Genomic DNA, 20,392 nt, shown 5'->3' with positions numbered 1-20,392 from the left:
GCTGTCTTGGGCGCCTTCCTGGCCACACAGCTGGGCCCAGACTGGGGTCAGAATCAGGGAGCCGACGGCCCACAGGGGGGCTGTTCCTGTGTGCTCAACCCCTGACTGGCAGCTGGGCCTGTCTGATCCTGTCCCCTGGGTGGGCCTGGCTGAGTCCCTGGGGCTGTGAAAAGCCTGCAGGCGGGACATTGGTCATTTCATCACACTCTCGGCCACAGCGTCCCTGTCAGGAATAGCATTCTCTTTGGAAAATAGCTAGAATTTATTTTCAGACCTGAGCAAAACTCGGGCAACAGATACCCTCCCTGAGAAAAACTCACCATTCAGAGTCTGCAGGAGACTGGTGTAGGGGTCGTGGGGGCAAGGAGGTGCTATTCCAATTCCCTCCAGAGGGCCCCAGATCTCCTCCACCCAGAGCTGAGCTCAGGTCCCTCAAGGGATTCAGCCCTTTGTAAACGATAGTCACAGGTGTGACCATGCTGGTCCCAGAGGGACCTTGGGTGGGGTGTGCCCGTCGGTGAGTCCCTCTACGTGGGAGGTGCAGTCCCTGGCGAATGCATATGCCAGGGACAGTGGGCAGTGGCCGAGGACCGGATTTCCCTTCCTCAGCACCCCTCACCGCCTAGGTTACCAGAAGCAGTATGGGTGCTTCACGGGAGTGCCAGAGACCCCTAGTCCCTGGCCTCCACCTGCCCAGCTGTGGCCGGGGCATTTTTATGTCTTAGGTTCTGGTCAAGCAGGGATTGGGTGGGAACTCGCCGTGGGCAGGGCTGCGCCTAGACAGGGCTCTCCCCCTGGAGCACGGGGGATGGAGACTGATACCCGGCCGTGTGAGCAAGACCCCCCATCCGGCCTGTGCATCTTTGTCTGGGCTCTCAGACGGCTGACAGTGGCTCGCGTTCCTGGGGACCCCTTCTCAGGCCAGGTCCCTAATCTGCCCTGTCTTCCTCTCGGCCTTGTTACGGGGACCCCGGCTGACAGGTGCCCTCTCTCCCTCTATCTGGAAGGGGTATCATCACGCCGGTTGGAGGAGCCAAGGGTGGGCGGACGGCCCCGCTGCAGTGCGTCTCCATGGCCGAGGGCCACACCAAGCCCATCCTCTGCCTGGATGCCACGGATGAGCTGCTCTTCACGGGGTCCAAAGGTGGGTGGAGGCCAGGTCGGCCAGGTAGGGTCAGCGTCTCCCTCCCATCCAGCTTACTTGGCCAGAGAGGGCTGGGACGGGCACCCCTAGGACCTGAGGCCTTGGGGCTGTGTCTCCTGCCTGGGCTCAAAGCTCCCACCCTGTCCTTTTTATATATATATATCTTTTAATTGATTTTAGAGAGAGAGGAAGGGAGAGGGAGAGAGAAATAGAAACATCAATGAGAAACATCAACATTGATCAGCTGCCTCCTTCACGCCCCCTACTGGGGGTCGAGCCCACAACCTGAGCATGTGCCCTGACCGGGAATCGAACCTTGACCTCTTGGTCCCTGGATCAACACTCAACCACTGAGCCACACCAGTCAGGCTCCGACCCACTTCTCTCCGAGTCGTCACCACCCCTTGGCTCTGAGTCCGGCCCCAGACTTGGATTTGCTGTCCTCAGTGCTGACGCTCATCCCCTCCCGGTGCTCTCTCCTGTCGTCGCAGACCGCAGCTGCAAGATGTGGAACCTGGTCACGGGGCAAGAGATCGCGGCGCTGAAGGGCCACCCCAACAACGTGGTCTCCATCAAGTACTGCAGCCACTCAGGACTCGTGTTCTCCGTGTCCACCTCCTACATCAAGGTGTGGGACATCCGGGACTCGGCTAAGTGCATCCGCACCCTCACGTAAGTGCTCCCCCCAGTGGTGGGCTGACTGCGGTGCCCAGCCCAGGGGTCCCACTCAGGACAGCCCCACCCAGCTCTGGGGGACCAAGTGACACCCCTGGGCTTGGGGCAGTCAGTCGGGGAAGGCTTCCTGGAAGAAGTGGGTTACAGGCCCGTTCTGAGCGAGGTTTGATTGGTCTTCTGGCCTGCGCGGATGGACCGGCTTATCTCCGACCTCGCCTCCCTTCCTCACGGGCAGGTCCTCGGGCCAGGTGACCTCAGGTGATGCCTGTGCGGCCACGTCCACCCGCGCCCTCACCAGCGCTCAGGGGGAGCACCAGATCAACCAGATTGCCCTCAGCCCCTCAGGCACCATGCTGTACGCCGCCTCGGGCAACGCTGTCCGAATCTGGGAGCTCAGCAGGTCCGGGGGTGACTGGGAGGGGCGGTAGGGTGGGCGTGGCCAAGGAGGGGCACACAGATCTCAGCTTGGGGTGACCACCCCAGGGCCAGCAGGACCTGGGCTGCGTTTCTGTCCCCTGTCCTCCAATACCCCTGGGGAATGGGCAGCTCTGTAGGGACAAGAGGCCCCTGGCCACGTGCATCTCCCCCGGGGCAGACCCCCCTCCCACCAGGTCCCTCTGACCCTCCTGCCCCTTCTGGGCCCTCCCGCAGGTTCCAGCCAGTCGGCAAGCTGACGGGCCACATCGGCCCGGTGATGTGCCTGACGGTCACCCAGACAGCCAGCCAGCACGACCTGGTGGTGACTGGCTCCAAGGACCACTACGTCAAGGTACCCAAGATATTCGGCATCAAGGGGGGAGGGGGGGAGCATCCTCGGCATTTCTCCCACTTGCCCCTCCCTCTGCTCCCCTGGGGCACTCGAGAAAGGACGGTATGGCCTCTGGGATTGATGTGCAGAGCACTGCAGAGGCTGGAGCCACGCAGAAAGTAAAAATTGCAACCTTGTTTCCTAAATGGTGACAAGTTAGAAACAGCCTGAATGACAAGAGTCGAGTAACAGTCACGGAGACCAGGGACACCCCAGGAACCAGGTGCCCTGTGGCCATGACAATGACAAATGTGAAAATGAAATACTCAGGGTCAGGTTCATTCCCTGATTGTGTCATCGAAACCAGAAAGCAGGGTGTGCAGGGGCCATGAGTGTTCTCGTCTGAAGTACGAGTCTTGTTATGTTTATTAAAAATAAAAGGAATTTTAGACGGAGGCGCACCCCCACCCCACCCCACCTTTCTCTATAGCCGCTCATGCTGAGCTGGGGGGTCCCTCTGCATTAACTCAGCCTTCCCACACCCCACTCCTGGGAAGGGTCCCTTGCCTGCAGGGATAGCTCCTCTCCCCCTGGGCTCCGCTGCCACCGTGGGACAGGCCACTGGGCCACTGGGCCACTGGGCCCCTGGCTCCTGGGGCCCTGGGCTGTACCCACAGTGGGCGGCTCCTGGGCCTCCCCGCAGATGTTTGAGCTGGGCGAGTGCGTGGCTGGCACCATCGGCCCCACCCACAACTTCGAGCCCCCGCACTACGATGGCATCGAGTGTCTGGCCATCCACGGGGGCATCCTGTTCAGCGGCTCCCGGGACAACGGCATCAAGAAGTGGGACCTGGAGCAGCAGGAACTCATCCAGGTGCAGCTGGGAGGACGGGTGGGGGGGGGTGAGGTGCTCCCCCAGCCCAGGCCAGAGCCCCCCGGCCTGCCTGTCCCCTACCCTCTCCTTTCTGCCCCCCCCCCCCCCCCCGGGCTTGACTAGGAAGCCCATCCCCGTCCCCTCCCGATTTTCTCTGACCCTCCGAGCTCCGAAGCTCCTCCAGGGCTGGGTCTCAGCCTGAGCCCAGGACAGCGGGAAGATCCGTCTCTGGGCCCTGAAGTCCCAGCACGGCCGGCGTCCTGGCTCCTGGGCACACAGGAGGCAGAGGGGAGGCTGCTGCGTGCCCGTGTCACCTGCCGCGGCCCTGACTCGCCCGCCCCTCCCGCAGCAAATCCCCAACGCGCACAAGGACTGGGTGTGCGCTCTGGCCTTTGTCCCGGGCCGCCCCATGCTGCTGAGCGCCTGCCGTGCCGGAGTCATCAAGGTCTGGAACGTGGACAACTTCACGCCCATTGGCGAGATCAAGGGCCACGACAGCCCCATCAACGCCATCTGCACCAACACCAGGCACATCTTCACCGCCTCCAGGTGGGCGAGGGTGGAGCAGCCTGCGCGGGTTCCCCACCCTCTCCCTGTGGGGGCAGCAGGCTGGGAGGGCCCAGGGGCAGGGCCCCAGGCCAGGACTCGCCCACCGTCACCAGTCCAGCACACAGCTGTCCCCGCCCACCCCGCCGTCCTCACACCCGTCCAGGTATCTTCCGTCACAGCTCAGCCCAGCCGGCCCCCAGACCCAGCTCCGGCTCCTGTCCGGGGGGAGCTACTCACAGAGGTTTCTCTTTCCGTCTTCCGAACGTGTCCCTTCTCCCTCCTCCCCGCTCCCCTCTCCCCTGCTCTCCGCCTCTCTCCCCCCACAGTGACTGCCGGGTGAAGCTGTGGAATTACGTCCCTGGACTCACCCCCTGCCTTCCTCGCCGAGTCCTGGCCATTAAGGGCCGAGCCACCACCCTGCCCTGACCCCCGCCTCCTCTCTCCCCCCCTCTCCCCTCTCTCTCCACTTCGATCTGAGCTGCTTCTCTACGGTACGAGACTGTTCCTCTGCTCCTGCCTCTTTTCCGAGCATGACCAGTGGGACGGACCCCGGGAGAGGGGCCCAGGCAGCAGGCGGCAGGTGGGGCGTTCAGGGCTGGACGAAACCAAACAGCGGTAGAGAAAACCCACTGTGAGGAAACGTGGGCCCCTCCCTCCGCCCAGCACCCTCCGCCTTGTTCTCCACAGTGCTGGCCCCTGGGCCCCGGCCACACCTGGGGAATTGAGGGCACCCGGGGGTGGCCAGCTGGGCCCACGTCAGGGGCTGACCAGCCGCTCGCTGTCTGTCCTCTCCAGTGACCTGACGGTGAAGTTCTGGAGTGTTCGGCGGTTACCCGGGGGCCGACCCTAGGACTGAGGTCAGAGGACAGCCCGACCCTCAGCCCCCAGCAGCCTGGACAGCATGGAGGGGATGCCATGGCCGACGGGGCCAGCCACCCCGGGGACAGGAGGGGTGGGTGATGGCTGTGGCCCCTCCCCTGCCATGCTTCCCCTCCCTGACCTCCTGACCATGGACACAACCCCAGTCCCTCCCTTGCCTCCTGTGGAGAGAGAGGTATGGGGGGGAATTTAAGCTGTGAAACCGAAGGGCATTTCCCCTCTCGCTTCTCTCCCATGGCCCCTTGGCCTCCCCGCCCCAACTGGCCATATTTCTCCTGCTGAGCTGGCCGAGCCCTCCCTGGAGCCCTGGGCCTGGGGGTGGCCCTGCAGGGGAGGCCAGGCAGCCCCCCCCATTCCCACCCCCAACCCAGCCCCTGGACCACTGCACCTGCCTCTGAGCCCAAAACACAGTCCTCAGGTAACCACGGAAACCAGGTGTAGGCAGCTGGGCCCTGCAGCTGACCCTCAGCACCAAACAGTCATTCCCAGCTGACCAGGCAATTCTTGGGGCCCCTTTCTGATGGGGCCAGGGCAGGGCTGCTGGGAAGATTCCTCCGGGCGCACGGTCAGACCTACTTCAGTTATTTATTTCTGTGTTTTGCTCTTGCCTCCTGGAAACGGACTTGAAGTTTCTTCCACGTGCTCTGTCCTCTGCTCCTGGGGGCCAGGATCCCCCAGGGGACCCTCCCCACCGGCCCTCAGGGTCGCCTCCTCTCTTGCTCTGCAGAGGAGGGAAACGCTCCCTTGGACTTTGCAGCTCAGGCTGTCCCCTCATTGCCCGGGGACCACCCTAGTGCACCCGACCTCGACCGCCTGGCGCTCCAGTGCCTTCCTCCGTCCGTCCATCTGTTCATCCCGGGCCCGGCGCCTGCACTGGGCAGCCCGACACCAGCCTTGCCTGGGGATGGTGCCACCTGTGTCTCCTCACTCTCGGGGTGTCGTACCCACAGCCCCCAGAAGGCGGGGTGCCCCGACCCCAGCCCAGGGCCACGGTCCCCTCCCCAGAGCCCCGCGTGGGCCATGTGGGGAGCATCTCGGAGGACTGTCCACTAGGAAGCAGCCTGATGGTGGGGACACTGCCCCCTTCCCCCTGTGTCCTCAACCCAACGGGGCAGGGAACCCCCTCGCTCGCTCTCTGTTATTTATTCAGATGTTCTCAAGCCTTAACGCTGGCGTGGGTGAGGGCCTCCCTTTTAGGAGATCGGAGGAGGGGGATTTGATGTTGTTGGGGCAACTCTGAACTTACCGCCTCGGGGAGGTCCCACTCTGCCCCTGAGCCCCAGTCTGTCCACTGGGTCCTGGGCTCATTGTGTGGCCAGGAGCCCGGCTCTGTTCAGAGGACGGGGGCTTTGGACCTTCAGGAGGTGGCTCTGTTTCTGCCCTGGCACCTCCCCTGTTTGGCTGGGGTGTGGGAGTCTCCCCAATGTGCACAGGGCACGGGGGTCGCCTTAGCTGTGAAAGGGAAAAGCACCCACTGGGGGCCTGAGCCCGGCCTGTCCCTGCCTGTTCCCCACCCTGCTGGGAGCTGTCCCGAGGCTGAGAACACTGTCCTGTGGCAAGTGGCCCTCGCTGCCCCGGACCGTCTGCCTTCCACGCTGGAAAGCCCTCTTCTGGGCGTCCAGGGGCGTGCCCCTTCCCCTCCCGGGCCCTCTCCCCACCCGGACAGAAAGCTCCACCTTGTAAGAGAGATTCGCATGCAAGACTGTTTACACGACAAAACTCAGCCACAGGCTGCCCACGGGCGGGCAGGGTGCCCAGCCTGGGCTGGCTGCGCTGAGGCTGCCCGCCAGGCGTCTCCCACGGGTGTGACTCCTCAGCCTGCGAGGTGCTTCTCCGCTGTCCCTGACGGGTCCCCTACCTCACGGCTCAGCTGTTCTGGGGCAAATCCCTGATTCGACACTTGAAGTCCCTCGGAGCCCTGCCCCGCCTCTCACCCTGAGCGCCGGCATCTCTGTCCGCTCCTCAGGGAGGCCCGCGACGCACAGTTCGGGGCAGGACCCCAGTGCCCTCCTTGCACAAGCGTCCCAAGTGTTGGAAGCACAAATCAGTTGTGATTTTAGCACAATGACAAGAGGCCTGTGTGCTCCGCGCCGGAGGGGCTCCTCCCAGGTCGGCTCTGCAAGGTTCGGCTGGGGATGCCCGGTCTGGGGGGCCGGCCCTCGCTCAGACCAGGGCTTGCCCAGGGCTCATCCTGATTCTGGGTCATTGTCTTCTTCCTCTCCTGCGCCCCTCTGAGGACATGAGACTGGGCCACTAGGTGTGGACCCTGCACCCCAACTGCCAATGCCTGAGCCCACCCTGGGTCCCTACGAGCCTGACCCATGTCCCCCGTCTCCTGGGCTGGCACCATGAATACTTTTGAAGCTGCCTGACAAGCCCCTGGGTGGGCCTTCTTGGCACCATCCTGTGCCCAGCCCTGTTCTCGGTATTAACCGCTCAGTGTTTGCTTGCACCCGAGTGACTGGATCCTTGGAAGTCCCCAGGGAAGCACTGTCGTTACCTTCGGGGCTCGCCCAGCAAGGAGGAAGGGCCAGGGGCAGAGGCTGGCATCCCAGGGACACCTGTGGATCTGGGGGTGATCTCCCGCCCACCACCCTCACAGCAGCTGCCGCCGGGATGCCTTCCACCCTCTGGGGCCTCAGGGCTTGGGCAGACGGTAGTTGAAAGCACAAAACAGCTGCAGGAGGGACGTGGCTGACACTGTCTCACGCTGGCCAGTGTGGTGGGGACGCTGCTGGGAAGCCGGAGGTGCCCAGCCTCACCAGAGGCTGTCCTGGGCTCCCTCCCGTGCGGCGTGGGCTGGGTGCAGGCGCCACCCTCCAGCTTGCTCAGCCCTGCCTGTGCCTTCATCGTGTTTATGCCAGAGCGCTGAGCTCCTGCCCACAGGGTGGCCCAAACCATGGCCTCTGCCCCCTTGTCATCCCAAACAGTGTCGCTCTCTTGGCTTGGCACAGCCTCCTGGTCTGGGTGGAGGAGCCAGGACCCAGCTGATGCCCCCCACAGGTCTGAGCCTCACCCTCCTCTCCTGGCCCCCAGAACCTTCGCCACCCTCCTACATACAAAGCAAGTTCTGTTTTTTCTATGGCATCTCTGTCCTGTTCCCCACGCCCTGCCCCTCCTCAGCACTCAGATGAGCCCAACCCTGCCATGCCCAGCCCAGTCCTTGGAGCCCAGGTCTTGAGGTCCTTGCACAGAAGTGGTAACTTCTCCACAAAGAAGAGCCAAGGGTCCGAGAAGACCTCTGTGGTGAATCAGGGCCCTGCCCAGCCCACCAGCTCTTTTCCAGCCCCCCCCCCCCCCAGGCCACAGAGTTTCATGGGCTCATGTCTCTCACCCTATGGCCAGCACAAGGTGTACAGATGTTTTTACCTCCCCCCACGACTGTACATAGTGTATGAAAGTTATTTAAACCCCATGCTGTACATTTCTGTTCCTAGACTGGATGCGTGTGCTCTCAGAAGTTGTCATAATAAAACCCGAATGACCATGGTCTGTGGTGCTGTGGTCCCTGGGGGCCCCCCTCCGGTGGGGGGCAGTGGCGAGTGGGTGAGCCAGGCCTCAGAGGCTGGGCGCCTGGTGAGAATTTCCTGGGCTGTGAGTGTGGGGCCTGCTTGGGTCTGAAGCAGTGTTGAGTGTCACCTCCTGGGATGGGCACGGCACCTGGAAGAGGGGCCAGGGTCTACTGAGCGCCTGCTATATGCCAGGCACTGTATCTGACTTTTCATGGGGTTATCTCCGCCCTGTGACGGGTGGGGTCCTGAAATGAGAAAACTCAGAGAGGAAGTGACTTGTTTCAGGTCACAGCTAGTGAGGGCAGAGCCAGGACCGGAACCCAGACCTGCTGGACCAGGGCACCCCTGTCCTTTCTTGATCAGTGCATTCTGAGGCCTGGAGGGTCTCTCTCTGCTTTGTTTTCCGAATATGAAACCAGGTTGGTTTGTCAACCTACACGGTCTCCCTGTTGTCTAGACCCACGGTCCAGCCAGTGTGTCCGGGGGTCATCGTGGGGTGGAGGGAGGGTTTCCTGCCCTCAGATGGAGGGGCCTTGGCAAATGAGAGGGGACCCTGAGCCACCGAGGGAACAGTGGGCAGAGCTGCCTAACTCCCCACGCCCCTCCCCCATGGGCACAGGTGCCACCCCGCCCGGGAAGCAGGTGGCTTCTGAGGATGCTGTTTTTGGCTGGCGGGCCAAGCCCCACCCTTGCTCCCCACACGGGACCCTGCCCTACAGGGTAGAGCCCACTGTTGACTGTGGGAGGTGACAACCGGGCGTGGCCAGCTGCAGGCCCGGTGGGTGTGCGGGTGAAACCAGAAGACAGAGGCCTAGGAGCTGCTGAACCTGTTGGGAGCAGCCCGGGAGCCGACTCCATACAACTGGTTCCTCCCCTTGGGACTGTGCTCTTCCCCTCCCCCTCGGAACATTTGCTATAAAAGCTGGTTTTTCCAAACTCTGGCCACCCTGTATCTTGAAGATGTCAAGGCTCTTGTTGGGGGAGACAGAAGTACTGGGTTTAAGGACTTTATTTTTTGTTCCTTTAAATGTGGATGTTACTATAAGAGTAACATCTGCTTATTATAGAAAATAATGCCAGAGGGAAGCCCACAGGGGTGAGGAGGAGTGTGTCCCTGGGGACTTGGCTGCAGGGACAGAGGGGGGCGCTGCCGGGTGGAGCTCCATCCAAGTCTCAGCAGGTTTGGCCACAGGGGAACCTACATTTTAGAACTTTGGGTCCCTGTCCCTGCATCCAGAGCTGTGCCCGGGGCCCGGTTGAGGGAAGGTCGGAGGGAACAGATGACACCCTGGCGGGTAGTTGGTGGCAGTGGGAGCAGCAAATGACCCCATATGGACCCTGAGAATTGCTCCAGGGATTGTCAAACGAACCTGGGTCAGACTGATGCCAACAGGGGGACAGTGGGGCACACCCAGCTCCCTGTGAGCAGTGCCCAAATCCTCTGATCCCCCCGGGATTTTTTACAAGCTCACTGGTGCCCTTTAATAAACTACCCTCCAGCCTAAACCAGCAGAGCGACTCAACCGCCACCAGGAGCCCCGCCCAGAACCAACCACAGGCTCAGAGGCCTCACCCCCCAGAACCTGGTCAAGGGAATGTTCCAGAGAATCTCCCACTCTGGCCTCAGACCACCTGCTGAGGGGGAGAGGGCGGAGAGGCATCTGGGGGAGGCCCGGGCTCAGGGCCTGCTGCAGACGGGGCAGCTCCTCGCAGGTGGCCCACCCCACATGCCCGGCATGGACTTGCATGGAAAGATCAGGAGACCTGCTCCACAGAAGTTCCTGCTTTTATTACTGAGCGTCTGCAGGGCATGCCTCCATCTCCTGTTTAGGCTCAGGAACCTGGCCCAGGTCATAGCCGCTACTCGGTGTGGCCTCAGACCTGGTTTTTTCAGAGTCTCCAGCTACAGAAGCAGGACGTCGGGCTTTCGACCGGCAGGTTCTTCCTGGCTTCCAAGACATACAGGGTCTGCTTGGTGAGGCAGCTGACCTCGGCCTCGGGGTCTGCCGTCATCGACCTCAGGGCTGTAACAGAAAAACAGAAACACTGGGTATTTTGCACAGAGACACTGCCAGGCTGGGTGGGAGGCCAGGCCACACACTTGCCACAGGCTCTGGGGGAAGCCAAGCCAGCTGCTGCTGGTCCTGCACCCGCAAGCAACCCTTGGGGTTCTTGCCACTGTCCCCTCCCTCGTTTCGCCCTCCCCCTTCCCAGATTCCAGCTGTGAGTAAAGTCCTTTGACTCCAGAGAGAGCTGTGGCAACCAGCTTGGGGACCCGCAGAGGCAGAGCCATGTGCTTGAGTGAGGCAAGACAGAGGGGACACGTGGACCACACCCGAGCAGCACTGGGGGCTCCAGGGGGGGCTGGGAACCTCCATGTCCCCTCATGAGAGAAAAGGTTGGGCATCCCTCCTATGAAGTTCAGGGACTGTCTCAGCTGATAGACGAACTGCCCCTCAGCAGGAGTGCGGTCAGTGAGTGGACATGGGGGGCAGGAGGGCTCTGACTGGTGCCCCAAAACTCAGTGCCTCGGAGACGAGCCTCTCTCGTCCTGCTTCCTGGGTGCTGAACTCCGTGAGCCCCTCTGCCCACTAAATTTGCAAGGAGTGGGTGAGCGGCTGCCACTCACCTGTATACGCCTCCTGGATCTCATTTCCCTCGTCCATGTCTAGGGTTTGGATAATCTGGCCTGCGGGGCACAGGGCACCTCAGTGGCCCCACCGAGGATGGGGAACCTGGCTGCCCCTGCTCTGGGCCTCTTTCCAAACCCCCACACTCCCTCCCTCTGTCCAGCTTTCCCTCCCCACTACAGGCCGTGGAAAAATTCCCTGCTTCTCTGAAGGGCTGGGGGAGGGGAGAGGACCCCTGTGCTCTGAAGAATGCGAAGCAGTCCCGCCAGACTTGAAGCTTCCCACCAAGCAGCACCCAGGCCCCTGACACCCGCGGAGCTTTGCTGGCCCAGCCTCCCAGGGCGCACCTCCCGGGACGAGCGAGGCCCATTCTGCCTTAGGAAGGTCGCCCGCCCAGCCAGGAGCTTCCCGCAGGGAGACAGTCCTCCCTCCCCCAGGTCCTGTGTCCCAGGGCCTCATGCTGTCTGGGAGACCCCAGGACAGGACACAGTGGCTCCAAAAGGAGGGAGAGCCATACCCACGAACCACACGGCGGCCTGGCGGATGGGGGCCTGCGGGCTCTTGAACAGGGCCACACTCTGTCTCAGAAACCAGAGGGCTTTGCCAGCCTCCTGCTCCAGCTGCGGGACAGGATGAGGCTCTAGGTCAGGCCAGACCCCAAAGTGGCAGGAGGACCACCCAGACCGCGGGGCCCCTGGCCTCCCAGCCCCAACGAGGAGGCCGCTGCTCACCAGGGCCCTGAGGATCGTCCACACGTCTTTCTGGGCAAATATGGCCTTGAGCCTCCACCAGCCCAGGATGGTGGCCATGCGGCGGAGGGTCGGCCGGCAAGCCTGGACAGAGAGACAGGGAGGCCTGGCCTGAGGAGGGACGGAAGCAGGGCTGGGAGGGGACAGAGGGGCGAGCAGAGTGGGGCAAACGCCAGCATGTCCAGCCAGGCAGGACCCAGGGTTGGAAGGGCAGGGTCTACAGGGGGTTTTCCCACTAACGGACATGGTTGTAATCGTTTCCCAGTTGCTGCAGAGCTGTTCGGAGACCCAGCGCTTTTTTTTTTTAAATACATATATTTTTAAACCCTCACTCAAGGATATTTTTTTCATTGCTTCTCAGAGAGAGTGGAAGGGAGAGAGAAACATGGATGTGAGAGAGACACAGCGACTGGTTGCCTCCCGTACGTGCCTTGAGCCTGCAACCGAGGTACATGCCCTTGGCTGGAATCAAACCCACGGCCCTTCAATCTGCCGGCCGGCGCTATAACCACTGAGCCAAATCGGCCAGCATATGACCCAGCCCTTTCTAAGTGCTTCCCATCCCGGCAGCATCCACCTTCCGTGAGACCGGGCTGGCCTCCAGCTCGGCCGGGCCCCTCACCTCCACCACGCCGGCGTTCCTGTCCTCCAGGTGCAGCACGAGGAGTATGAGCAGGTCGAGCACCTGGTGCTTCAGGGGGAACACGAGGCGCCTCCTCTTGACCTTGGCTAAGATGGTCCCATAGATCTCAAAGGCCATCAGGCGCAGATGCTCTGACTCCTGGGCGAGGAGACACCCCTCCGCCTCTGTCCACCCGCCCGGTCACCACTCCTGAGCTCACCCCACTGACCACACGCTCCCAGGCCCACTCCCTTCCCCACGGCGATTGGCCAGATTGTCCCCTTCCCCCCTTTACAATCCTTATTCAAGATGACATAAGCCATCGGCCCCCCCCAGGATGGCATCCGAGCCAAGCTAGCAGGGCCTTCGAGATCATTCCATGCAACTCCCTTGTTCTACCGCCACCCGGAGACGGGAGACGGGCCGTTGGAGGACCATACCACCTCGAAGAAGGCCCTGAGCGTGAAGGTGATCTGCACCAGAAAGGAGGAGGACTTCTGCCAGGTGAGGTGCTGCGCGAGGCACTTCAGCACCCGCAAGGTCTCCGCCACGATCTCACCGTCCACGCAGTAGCAGCAGTTGAGCACGTAGGGCTGCAGGAGGTGGAGCTGCCTGACCTGGGGAGGGACAGGGCCCGGCGGCTGCCCCATCAAGGGGGTCCTGCGCCCGTTTGAGCCCCACGCACAGATCAGGGTACGTGGCCACACATGAGCCAAACGGGTGGCGGCCCGAGGGAGCCGCCCCGGAGGACCTCCTGGCAGGTCCCGTCTGTCCCTGCGGGGACAGGGAGAAGACCCAGGGGGCCCGCCTCCACCGCCCCTGTGAGCTTTCTCTCCGCTGCCTTTTCACCCAGGGGATGAGCCCAATCTCAGGAGACAGGGACGGTCTGGGATCTGGAATCAGCGTGGCCTCTTCTCTGAAATGGCCCCTCTTTCCCTTCCCGGGAGGGAAAAAGCGTCGGTGGCCGAGGCCCCTGGCGCCTGTCCTCAGCCGGCCGGCGGACAGCTTCATGAGGATTTGCTCTAATCCCGAGAGTGCCCCGCCCATACCCAGACACGGTCCCTCCACATCTCCATTCTGTCCCCGAGGGTCCCTGAGCCACAACGCCCCCTGAGGACCTGCCCTGGGGCCCCCACCCCATTCACCAAGTCCCCGTGCAGCACCAAGATCTCCACAATCCGCAGCAGTAGCTTCACCACGGTGACCTCCTCGCACTGGAACCAGCCGGCCAGCACGTGGGCGGTGGTGTCATCCACCATGGCTGCCACCTCCGGGCACCGCAGCAGCTGGGGAAGGAGACGGGGAAAAAGGAGACAGCGTAGGTCCTACGAGCGAGGAGAGAACTGTGCTTAAGGACTGGGGAGAAACCTCGAGGAGGCATTTGTTTCGCTTGCAAGTTTGCCTCAGGCATCTCTGACACCTACTGGAAGCTGTGGGGGATGAAAGTGAGAAACACACTCAGAGATGGTAGGTAGGTACATGGATGATGGATGGATGGATGGATGGATGGATGGATGGATGGATGGATGGATGGATAGATGATAGATAGATAGATAGATAGATAGATAGATAGATAGATAGATAGATAGATAGATACAGATGATAGATAGATAGATAGATAGATAGATAGATAGATAGATAGATAGATAGATAGATAGATGATAGATAGATAGATAGATAGATAGATAGATAGATAGATAGATAGATAGATAGATAGATAGATACAGATGATAGATAGATAGATAGATAGATAGATAGATAGATAGATAGATAGATAGATAGATAGATAGATAGATAGATGATAGATAGATGATAGATGGATAGATACAGATGATAGATAGATACGTATAGGTACAGATCTGTCTGCATACGATTACTTGAGCCTGGTGAAAACTGCAGGACACAGATTTGGGTGTGTGCCTAAGAGATACCTGGGAGACGGAGAGATGGGGTGTGAGACCAATATAATAGGAGGGGAAGGCAAAAATGGGAAATTTTTAAAAGGCTACAATAAAAAAAAAAACATAGCCTATGTGACTTTATTTGTATATTTATGTAAAGTTATATGTGTATATACGTTATTTGAAATAAAATTGTAAAAGACAAAAGCTAACCAGACACGTTTAAACCAGCTGTGCTTGCTTCTGGGTGCTCACATGCATGCATGTGTCTGTGTTCATACGTGTAGCCCTCGGGGCAGAGGCGTTTGGATGGAACATCCTGTGGTTTTCTCCTGCCTTTGATTGGCAGCCAGGAAGACCCACCTCCGTCATGAACACGAAGGCCGTCAGGTGGTTCCTGTAACCCAGATCCTGCAGGATCCTGATGATGAGGCTGAAGACAGGGCAGTTGTGCCAACAGTTCTTGATGACCATGGCCCTTCGGATGAGAGCACGGGCTCGGGGTCAGGCCTGGGCTGCAGGGGAGCCCGCATGGGAGGGCCCGTGGCCAGGGACAGGCTTACCTGGCCAGCAGAGTGACCCCCTCATAGTGTCTCTCAGGGCTGCCGAGCAGCTCCCAGCCCCAGAGTCTCTGGACATAAGACACATGATCTCCGTACCCAGTGCTTCTCATCAAGGTCTTCAGGGCCTCGATGGTGGAACTGGGGAAGGACAGAGGACAGAGGGGGGTCACCCCACTCCTGTGCTCCCCTCCCCCATCTGTGACCTACCTGGCTGCCGGAACCTCTCTGAGATCTGCTGGTCTTGGGACAGCCATTGAAGACACAGGCTAACATCTTACAAGTGAGGACTGAGGCTGAGAGCTGTGATGTCCCCACGGTGGGACAGGAAGCCAGCAGAAGGGCAGAGACTGAGTCCAGGGCTGTGGGCTCAGGTGCCTTGTCACTGTACTGATCTCATGTGGGTACAGAACCTTGGACTCAGCCCAATAAGCCAGAATTAAAGAGTCTTCTAAAAAGTCCACTGAGGCCCTGGCCAGTGTGTCTCAGCGGTTAGAGCCCTTTGTACCAAAGGGCTTCGGGTTCAATTCCCAGTCAAGGGCAGGTACTGGGGTTGCAGGTTGATCCCAGGCCCCATTCAGAGCATGCACGGGGGGGGGGGGGGCAACTCATGCATCTCTCACATCGATGTTTCTCTCTCCCCCTCTCTCCCTTCCACTCTCTCAAAATCGATGGGAAAAATATTGTCAAGTGAGGATTAACCAAAAAACATTAAAAACTAAAGAGTCTTCTAGAAAGTCCACTGAGACTTGTTAAAATGGGGTGTGGGGAACCCAGTGTCTCGGTTGGGGGTGTGCCCAGGTTGGGCGGTGGCAGGGAATACCTGGAGATGGGTGCTTAGCCGGTGGGCCCTGGAGATGGAGGTACCTTACAGGGTCCAGCCACTCGGTGGCCTGCTGTTCATCCTGGGCGGCTGAGGCACCCCCCTCCACCACAAGGAAGGATATCTGGAACAGCAGGGCCATGAACAGCAGCGGGAACAGCGTCTGCACCTCCATCCGACGGGAGGGCTCCAGCAGCAGCTCGTGGATGGCCCTGGTGGCCTGGGGCGGGGAGGGGAACAGGGACATGGTCATCGTTAGCGTCAACTCTTGGGTCCTGTCACCAGGAAACCTCAACCCACAGCGACCAGGACTGGTTGGTCCAGGAAACCCACGAGGAAGGCCCCACCAGTGCGAGCCAGGGGAATCAAGGGAAATTTCTAGAATGTTCTTATTTTAAAGTGCCTCATTATCATGGTCATTGTTTATTGTCTCAGTGTCCTTGAGAGTTAGGGAGGGGCTGGGGGTGTCCATCTTACATAAGCCCACAAAGGGAGAAGTAGAAGCTATCCTGTCTCCCTACAGGGCACAGTCAACAGGAAAACCCTCCCGCCGACCCCACCCCAGACTCTGGAATGCTCCACCAAACCCTGATATAAGAAGGCAGAGGCCCCTGGAGCTCAGGACAGCCTGGCCAGGGCAGCGAAGAGCCCCAGCCCAGCCCAGCCCCCTGCCATACAATCAGCGGTGAGATCTGGGTCCTGTCGTGGGGCTCCGGGTCCTGGGATCTCAGGTGCACTATCAGCCTCTGCAGCAGGTACCTCATGATCATCTCGTAGCTCTGGGGGAACGATGCCAGGATCTCCCAGGGTTTGCGGACCCCTCTGTGGAGGCAGAGGCCCAGCGACTTGGTCACCCCCCCACACACGCTCCCCCGGCTTCCTCACCCGGGGCCAATCAAACTCAAAGCCAAACAGAACAAAGCGAACCACCCAGATAAGAGCAGAAACAAGTGAAATGGACACAGAAAACCGATAGAGGAGACAATTGATAAAAGCGGTTTCTTAGAAGAGATCAATACGATTAACAAACGGCCAGCCAGACGAACCAGGAGACAGAGGGGAGGCGAATTAGCAGTATCAGCGATGGAAATGGGGAGTCCCCACAGACTCTGAAAGGTAATAAAGGAATTCTGGGACCCACTCCTTCACCACAAATACGGTGACTTAGATGCAATGGGCCAATTCCTTGAAACTCACAAACTACCAACACTGGCTGAAGATGAAATAGACACAAGTACGGTCAATTGATTTTTTTTTTTTTAATAATCCTCACCTGAGGATATTTTTTTTCACTGATTTTTTTTTTTTTTTAGAGAGAGTAGAAGGCAGAGAGGAGGAGGGGGGAGAGACAGAGAGAGAAAAACATCGATGTAAGAGAGATACATCCATTGGTTGCCTCCCGCATTCACTCCAACAAGGGCCCGGGATGAACCTGCAACCCAGGGACAGGAATCAAACCCGTGACCCTTCGGTGCTCTAACCACTGAGCAACACCAGCCGGGCTGGACATTTTTTTTTAAAGACAGTTCCAAGCTTGGGCAAGGCTGGGAGTGAAGGGAACTTCCGGTGTGGCTGGTGGGACCACCAAGGCTGCAGCCACTGTGGGAAACTCTTTGGGTTAAACACACACCTTCCAAAATGTTGGTGTTTCAAAATTTTACACGCTTTCCAAATTTTCTGCAATAATCCCCATATACCTTTGACAATCACCTCACCCCAAACGAGCAAGTCACTGACTTGGATCAGCAATAGGATGCATTTGAGAGCGAGCAAACCAGAAGTCCATGGGGGCCGGTTGGTGTGGAACTGGTCGAGCCACCCACCTCTGAGACTGGTCCTGCATCTTGAGCAAGGTCAGGATAACTTCGTCGGCGTAGGCCTGGGCCAGCAGCTGGAGGACCTTCCTAATGTTCTCCTGGGCCAGGGCCTCAGTGATCCTGTTTATATTGTGGTAAATGTACTGCACGATTTCTGGGACCTGAGGTGGGGGAAGGAGAGAGAAGGTTCCTGGATGCCCAACCCCCACTCTTCATCAGACCCACAACCAGGAACCCACATGGAGGGTGGGGCTGGCAAGGATGCGTATCTGAAACTCACCTAATATTGTATGCCAACGGAAATTGAAAAATAAATTTAAAAAAGTTAAACTAGCCCAGCCAGCGTGGCTCATTGACCTTAGGAACCAGGAGATCACGGTTCGATTCCCGGTCAGGGCACATGCTGGGTTTTGGGCTCAATCCCCAGTAGGGGGCGTGCAGGAGGCAGCCCATCAATGACTCTCTCTCATCATTGATGTTTCTATCTCTTTCCCTCTCCCTTCCTCTCTCTGAAATCAATAAAAACATATTAAGAAAAAGAAAACAGGACAGAAAGGAGCCCTGATGTTGACCTTGAACCCTCCAGCCCCCCGGGGCTGCTACCTTCCCAATCTCGGGCATCGAGGACTTCAGGATCATCTCCAATATCTTGGACGCCGCCCAGACCTCATTCCCTTTGGCACCAGCCATGGCCTCCATGAACACCATGATCACATCCGTTCTCTCCTCGGGGGTCAGGAATTTCTTGAAGAACTGGAAAGAAAAGGCACCGCTGTCCCTGCTGTGGTGGCCTCCCGCCCTGGGATTGCCCAAGGCCGGCCTCTGGACTCCCCCTGACCAGCCCCCAGGGTGCAGGGAGGTGGTCCTGGCCAGCATCCGGAGATTCCCTGGGGGGAGGCCACGCCCCATGGTGCCTCCAGCTCTGATGTCCAACCCAACACAGGGGATAATACAAAAGGCATTTCCATGTTGAATTTGGGACCCAGTTAGGGGACCCCCCAGGACGTGAGTTCTGAGGTTCGGCGAGTTTGTGAAGTGAGGCGACTGGTGATCTACAACCATGTGTCTCGCGTCTGAATCTACACATCCTGTGAGGCTCATTCACTCCCGAGGTACTGAGTCCCCACTCGGCCTAGTTCTGCTACTGGGGGCCGGGGGACCACAGACAAGATGCCCACTGCCTCTGCCTTGGAGGGACTCACCACCAGGTCAACAGGTGATCATGGTGAGCGTCAGAAACACTAGTAAAGGGGCAGAGAGTGGGCACTAAAGTCGGACTTGATCAGCAGAGGCTCCCTGGAGGGAGTCCCTCCGAAGCTCTGGCCTGGTGAGAATGGGGGAAGAGTTCCAGGCAGAGGGAGCAGGCTGTGCAAAGGTGTGAAGTGCAAAGGAGCTCAGTCGGGCTACTGTGTCCTGCCAGGGAGACCTGGCCAGGTGGCAAGGGGGGCCGAGACCAGCTGAGGCAGGAGAGCCGAGTAAGGCAAGCCCTCAGGGGCTACATGAAGTTTGGACTTTAGTGTGAGAAAAGCAGGGAGTCGCTGCAAAATCTGAACAGGAGAATGGGCTGGTGCTTGTATTTTAGAAAGAACTCTGACTGCAGGGCAAAAAACGGCGTGACCTCCAACTCCAATCAACCTGATGCAGCAAGGGGGTGGACCTTGACCTCTGGGGACATTCCCTTGTGTGGGGGGATTACTTCTCTCCAGGCCCCCCTTCCCTGCACACGCTCCCCGCTCAGGCATCCCTCGGGCAGTGGACAGCGAGCGTTACCATGGCGAGGTCCTGGATATAGACAGCCGCTCCTCTGCGGAAGTGCTTCTGCAGGTCCTTCAGGATGACCTCTCTCTTCCGCTTCATACCTTGATCCAAAAACAGCTATTAGGGGTGGGGCCTCAACAGGGAAGAGGAACACACCCCGCCCACTGCCCCTCCAAAGCAGAGATCAGCAGGGTTCAATGGGGAGGGTTCCCTGGTGCCAGGCCCAGGGTGGGGGGAGACTGTGCCTGGTCAGAGAGAAAGTCCAGGTCAGAGAGAAAGTCCAGGTCAGAGAGAAAGTCCAGGTCAGGAGAGAAAGTCCAGGTCAGAGAGAAAGTCCAGGTCAGAGAGAAAGTCCAGGTCAGGAGAGAAAGTCCAGGTCAGAGAGAAAGTCCAGGTCAGAGAGAAAGTCCAGGTCAGGAGAGAAAGTCCAGGTCAGAGAGAAAGTCCAGGTCAGAGAGAAAGTCCAGGTCAGGAGAGAAAGTCTGGGTCAGGATTTCCCAGTTTGGTCCTGGAAAGGATGCTCATTTGCTGAGCCTCACACCCAGCAGCTGAGTCCGGGACAGCTGGTAAGCACTGAGGACCCGAGGTGATCTCATAGGTGGCTGAAGTCTAGTCCTGCTTTCCCCCCAAGAATCTTCTAAAATCTCTTAAAAGAGGGCATTGCACCAGCAATGGGTTTTGAGCTCATCCAGGTAAAACACGCCAGTATCCCACCCTTGGGACCCCCTCCTTGCTGTGCCTGACCCAGTGACTGGTGTTGGTTGGTTTTTTTGGCCGGTGGGTCCCCCCAGCTGCAGCCACTCAGCCCCCCAGACCCCTACCACTTACTTCTATGAAGTACTAAAAGTTTGAACAAGTAATGCAGCCCCTCCAAGGCCCCTTTGCTGACATCAGAGTTATGGCTCATGCAGAAGATGCCCAAGGTGCCCATCAGTCTCCCGCTGATGGAAAATTCCACCAGGTTCTGCCAGAAAGAAGAAGCAGTCGCCTGAGCACCATCCCAGAGGTGCTCAGCCAGCCCCGCAACCTTCACTCAATCACCTGAGCGTAGGTGGCCCCCACCTGGGCGGCTCCACCCAAGGAAAACCCTTCCAAATCTGCCCCTGGGAAATGGGGCAGCCAGACCCTTGAGCCCCATCAGCTGCGGACCC

The 20,392-nt window shown here is 59.2% G+C and overlaps 2 protein-coding genes and 1 long non-coding RNA gene across 3 annotated transcripts in view; 1 reads left to right on the top strand and 2 right to left on the bottom strand.

Annotated features, from left to right (window-relative positions):
- The window catches only part of KIF21B (kinesin family member 21B), a 33,735-nt gene extending 25,377 nt beyond the window's left edge, over positions 1–8,358 (top strand). Inside the window, exons 29-36 of the mRNA XM_087828883.1 lie at positions 1,008–1,144; positions 1,636–1,816; positions 2,055–2,219; positions 2,471–2,588; positions 3,271–3,441; positions 3,791–3,990; positions 4,317–4,481; positions 4,786–8,358. Of these exons, the coding sequence (XP_087685009.1) occupies positions 1,008–1,144; positions 1,636–1,816; positions 2,055–2,219; positions 2,471–2,588; positions 3,271–3,441; positions 3,791–3,990; positions 4,317–4,416 (1,072 nt within the window). The 3' untranslated portion in view covers positions 4,417–4,481; positions 4,786–8,358. The remainder of the gene's footprint in view (positions 1–1,007; positions 1,145–1,635; positions 1,817–2,054; positions 2,220–2,470; positions 2,589–3,270; positions 3,442–3,790; positions 3,991–4,316; positions 4,482–4,785) is intronic.
- A 3,176-nt stretch (positions 8,359–11,534) lies between these two features.
- Positions 11,535–12,516, bottom strand: LOC107535982 (uncharacterized). The gene is made up of 3 exons (XR_015716282.1): positions 12,383–12,516; positions 11,743–11,844; positions 11,535–11,631 (listed from the first exon to the last, which is right to left on the bottom strand). It is a non-coding gene; the product is annotated as an uncharacterized LOC107535982 (long non-coding RNA).
- A 261-nt stretch (positions 12,517–12,777) lies between these two features.
- LOC148090762 (maestro heat-like repeat-containing protein family member 7) lies at positions 12,778–19,340 on the bottom strand. Its single transcript, XM_087829062.1, is given in 10 exon segments — positions 12,778–12,999; positions 13,519–13,668; positions 14,647–14,761; positions 14,847–14,984; positions 15,681–15,886; positions 16,344–16,488; positions 17,490–17,644; positions 18,087–18,237; positions 18,239–18,282; positions 19,254–19,340. Coding segments are annotated over 10 exon segments (1,413 nt in total).
- Between the last annotated feature and the right edge of the window lie 1,052 nt (positions 19,341–20,392).

The sequence above is a fragment of the Miniopterus natalensis genome, chromosome 21, assembly GCF_054644295.1.
Source record: "Miniopterus natalensis isolate mMinNat1 chromosome 21, mMinNat1.hap1, whole genome shotgun sequence".
Taxonomy (NCBI): Eukaryota; Metazoa; Chordata; class Mammalia; order Chiroptera; family Miniopteridae; genus Miniopterus; species Miniopterus natalensis.
This window is presented reverse-complemented; position numbering and strand designations above follow the sequence as displayed.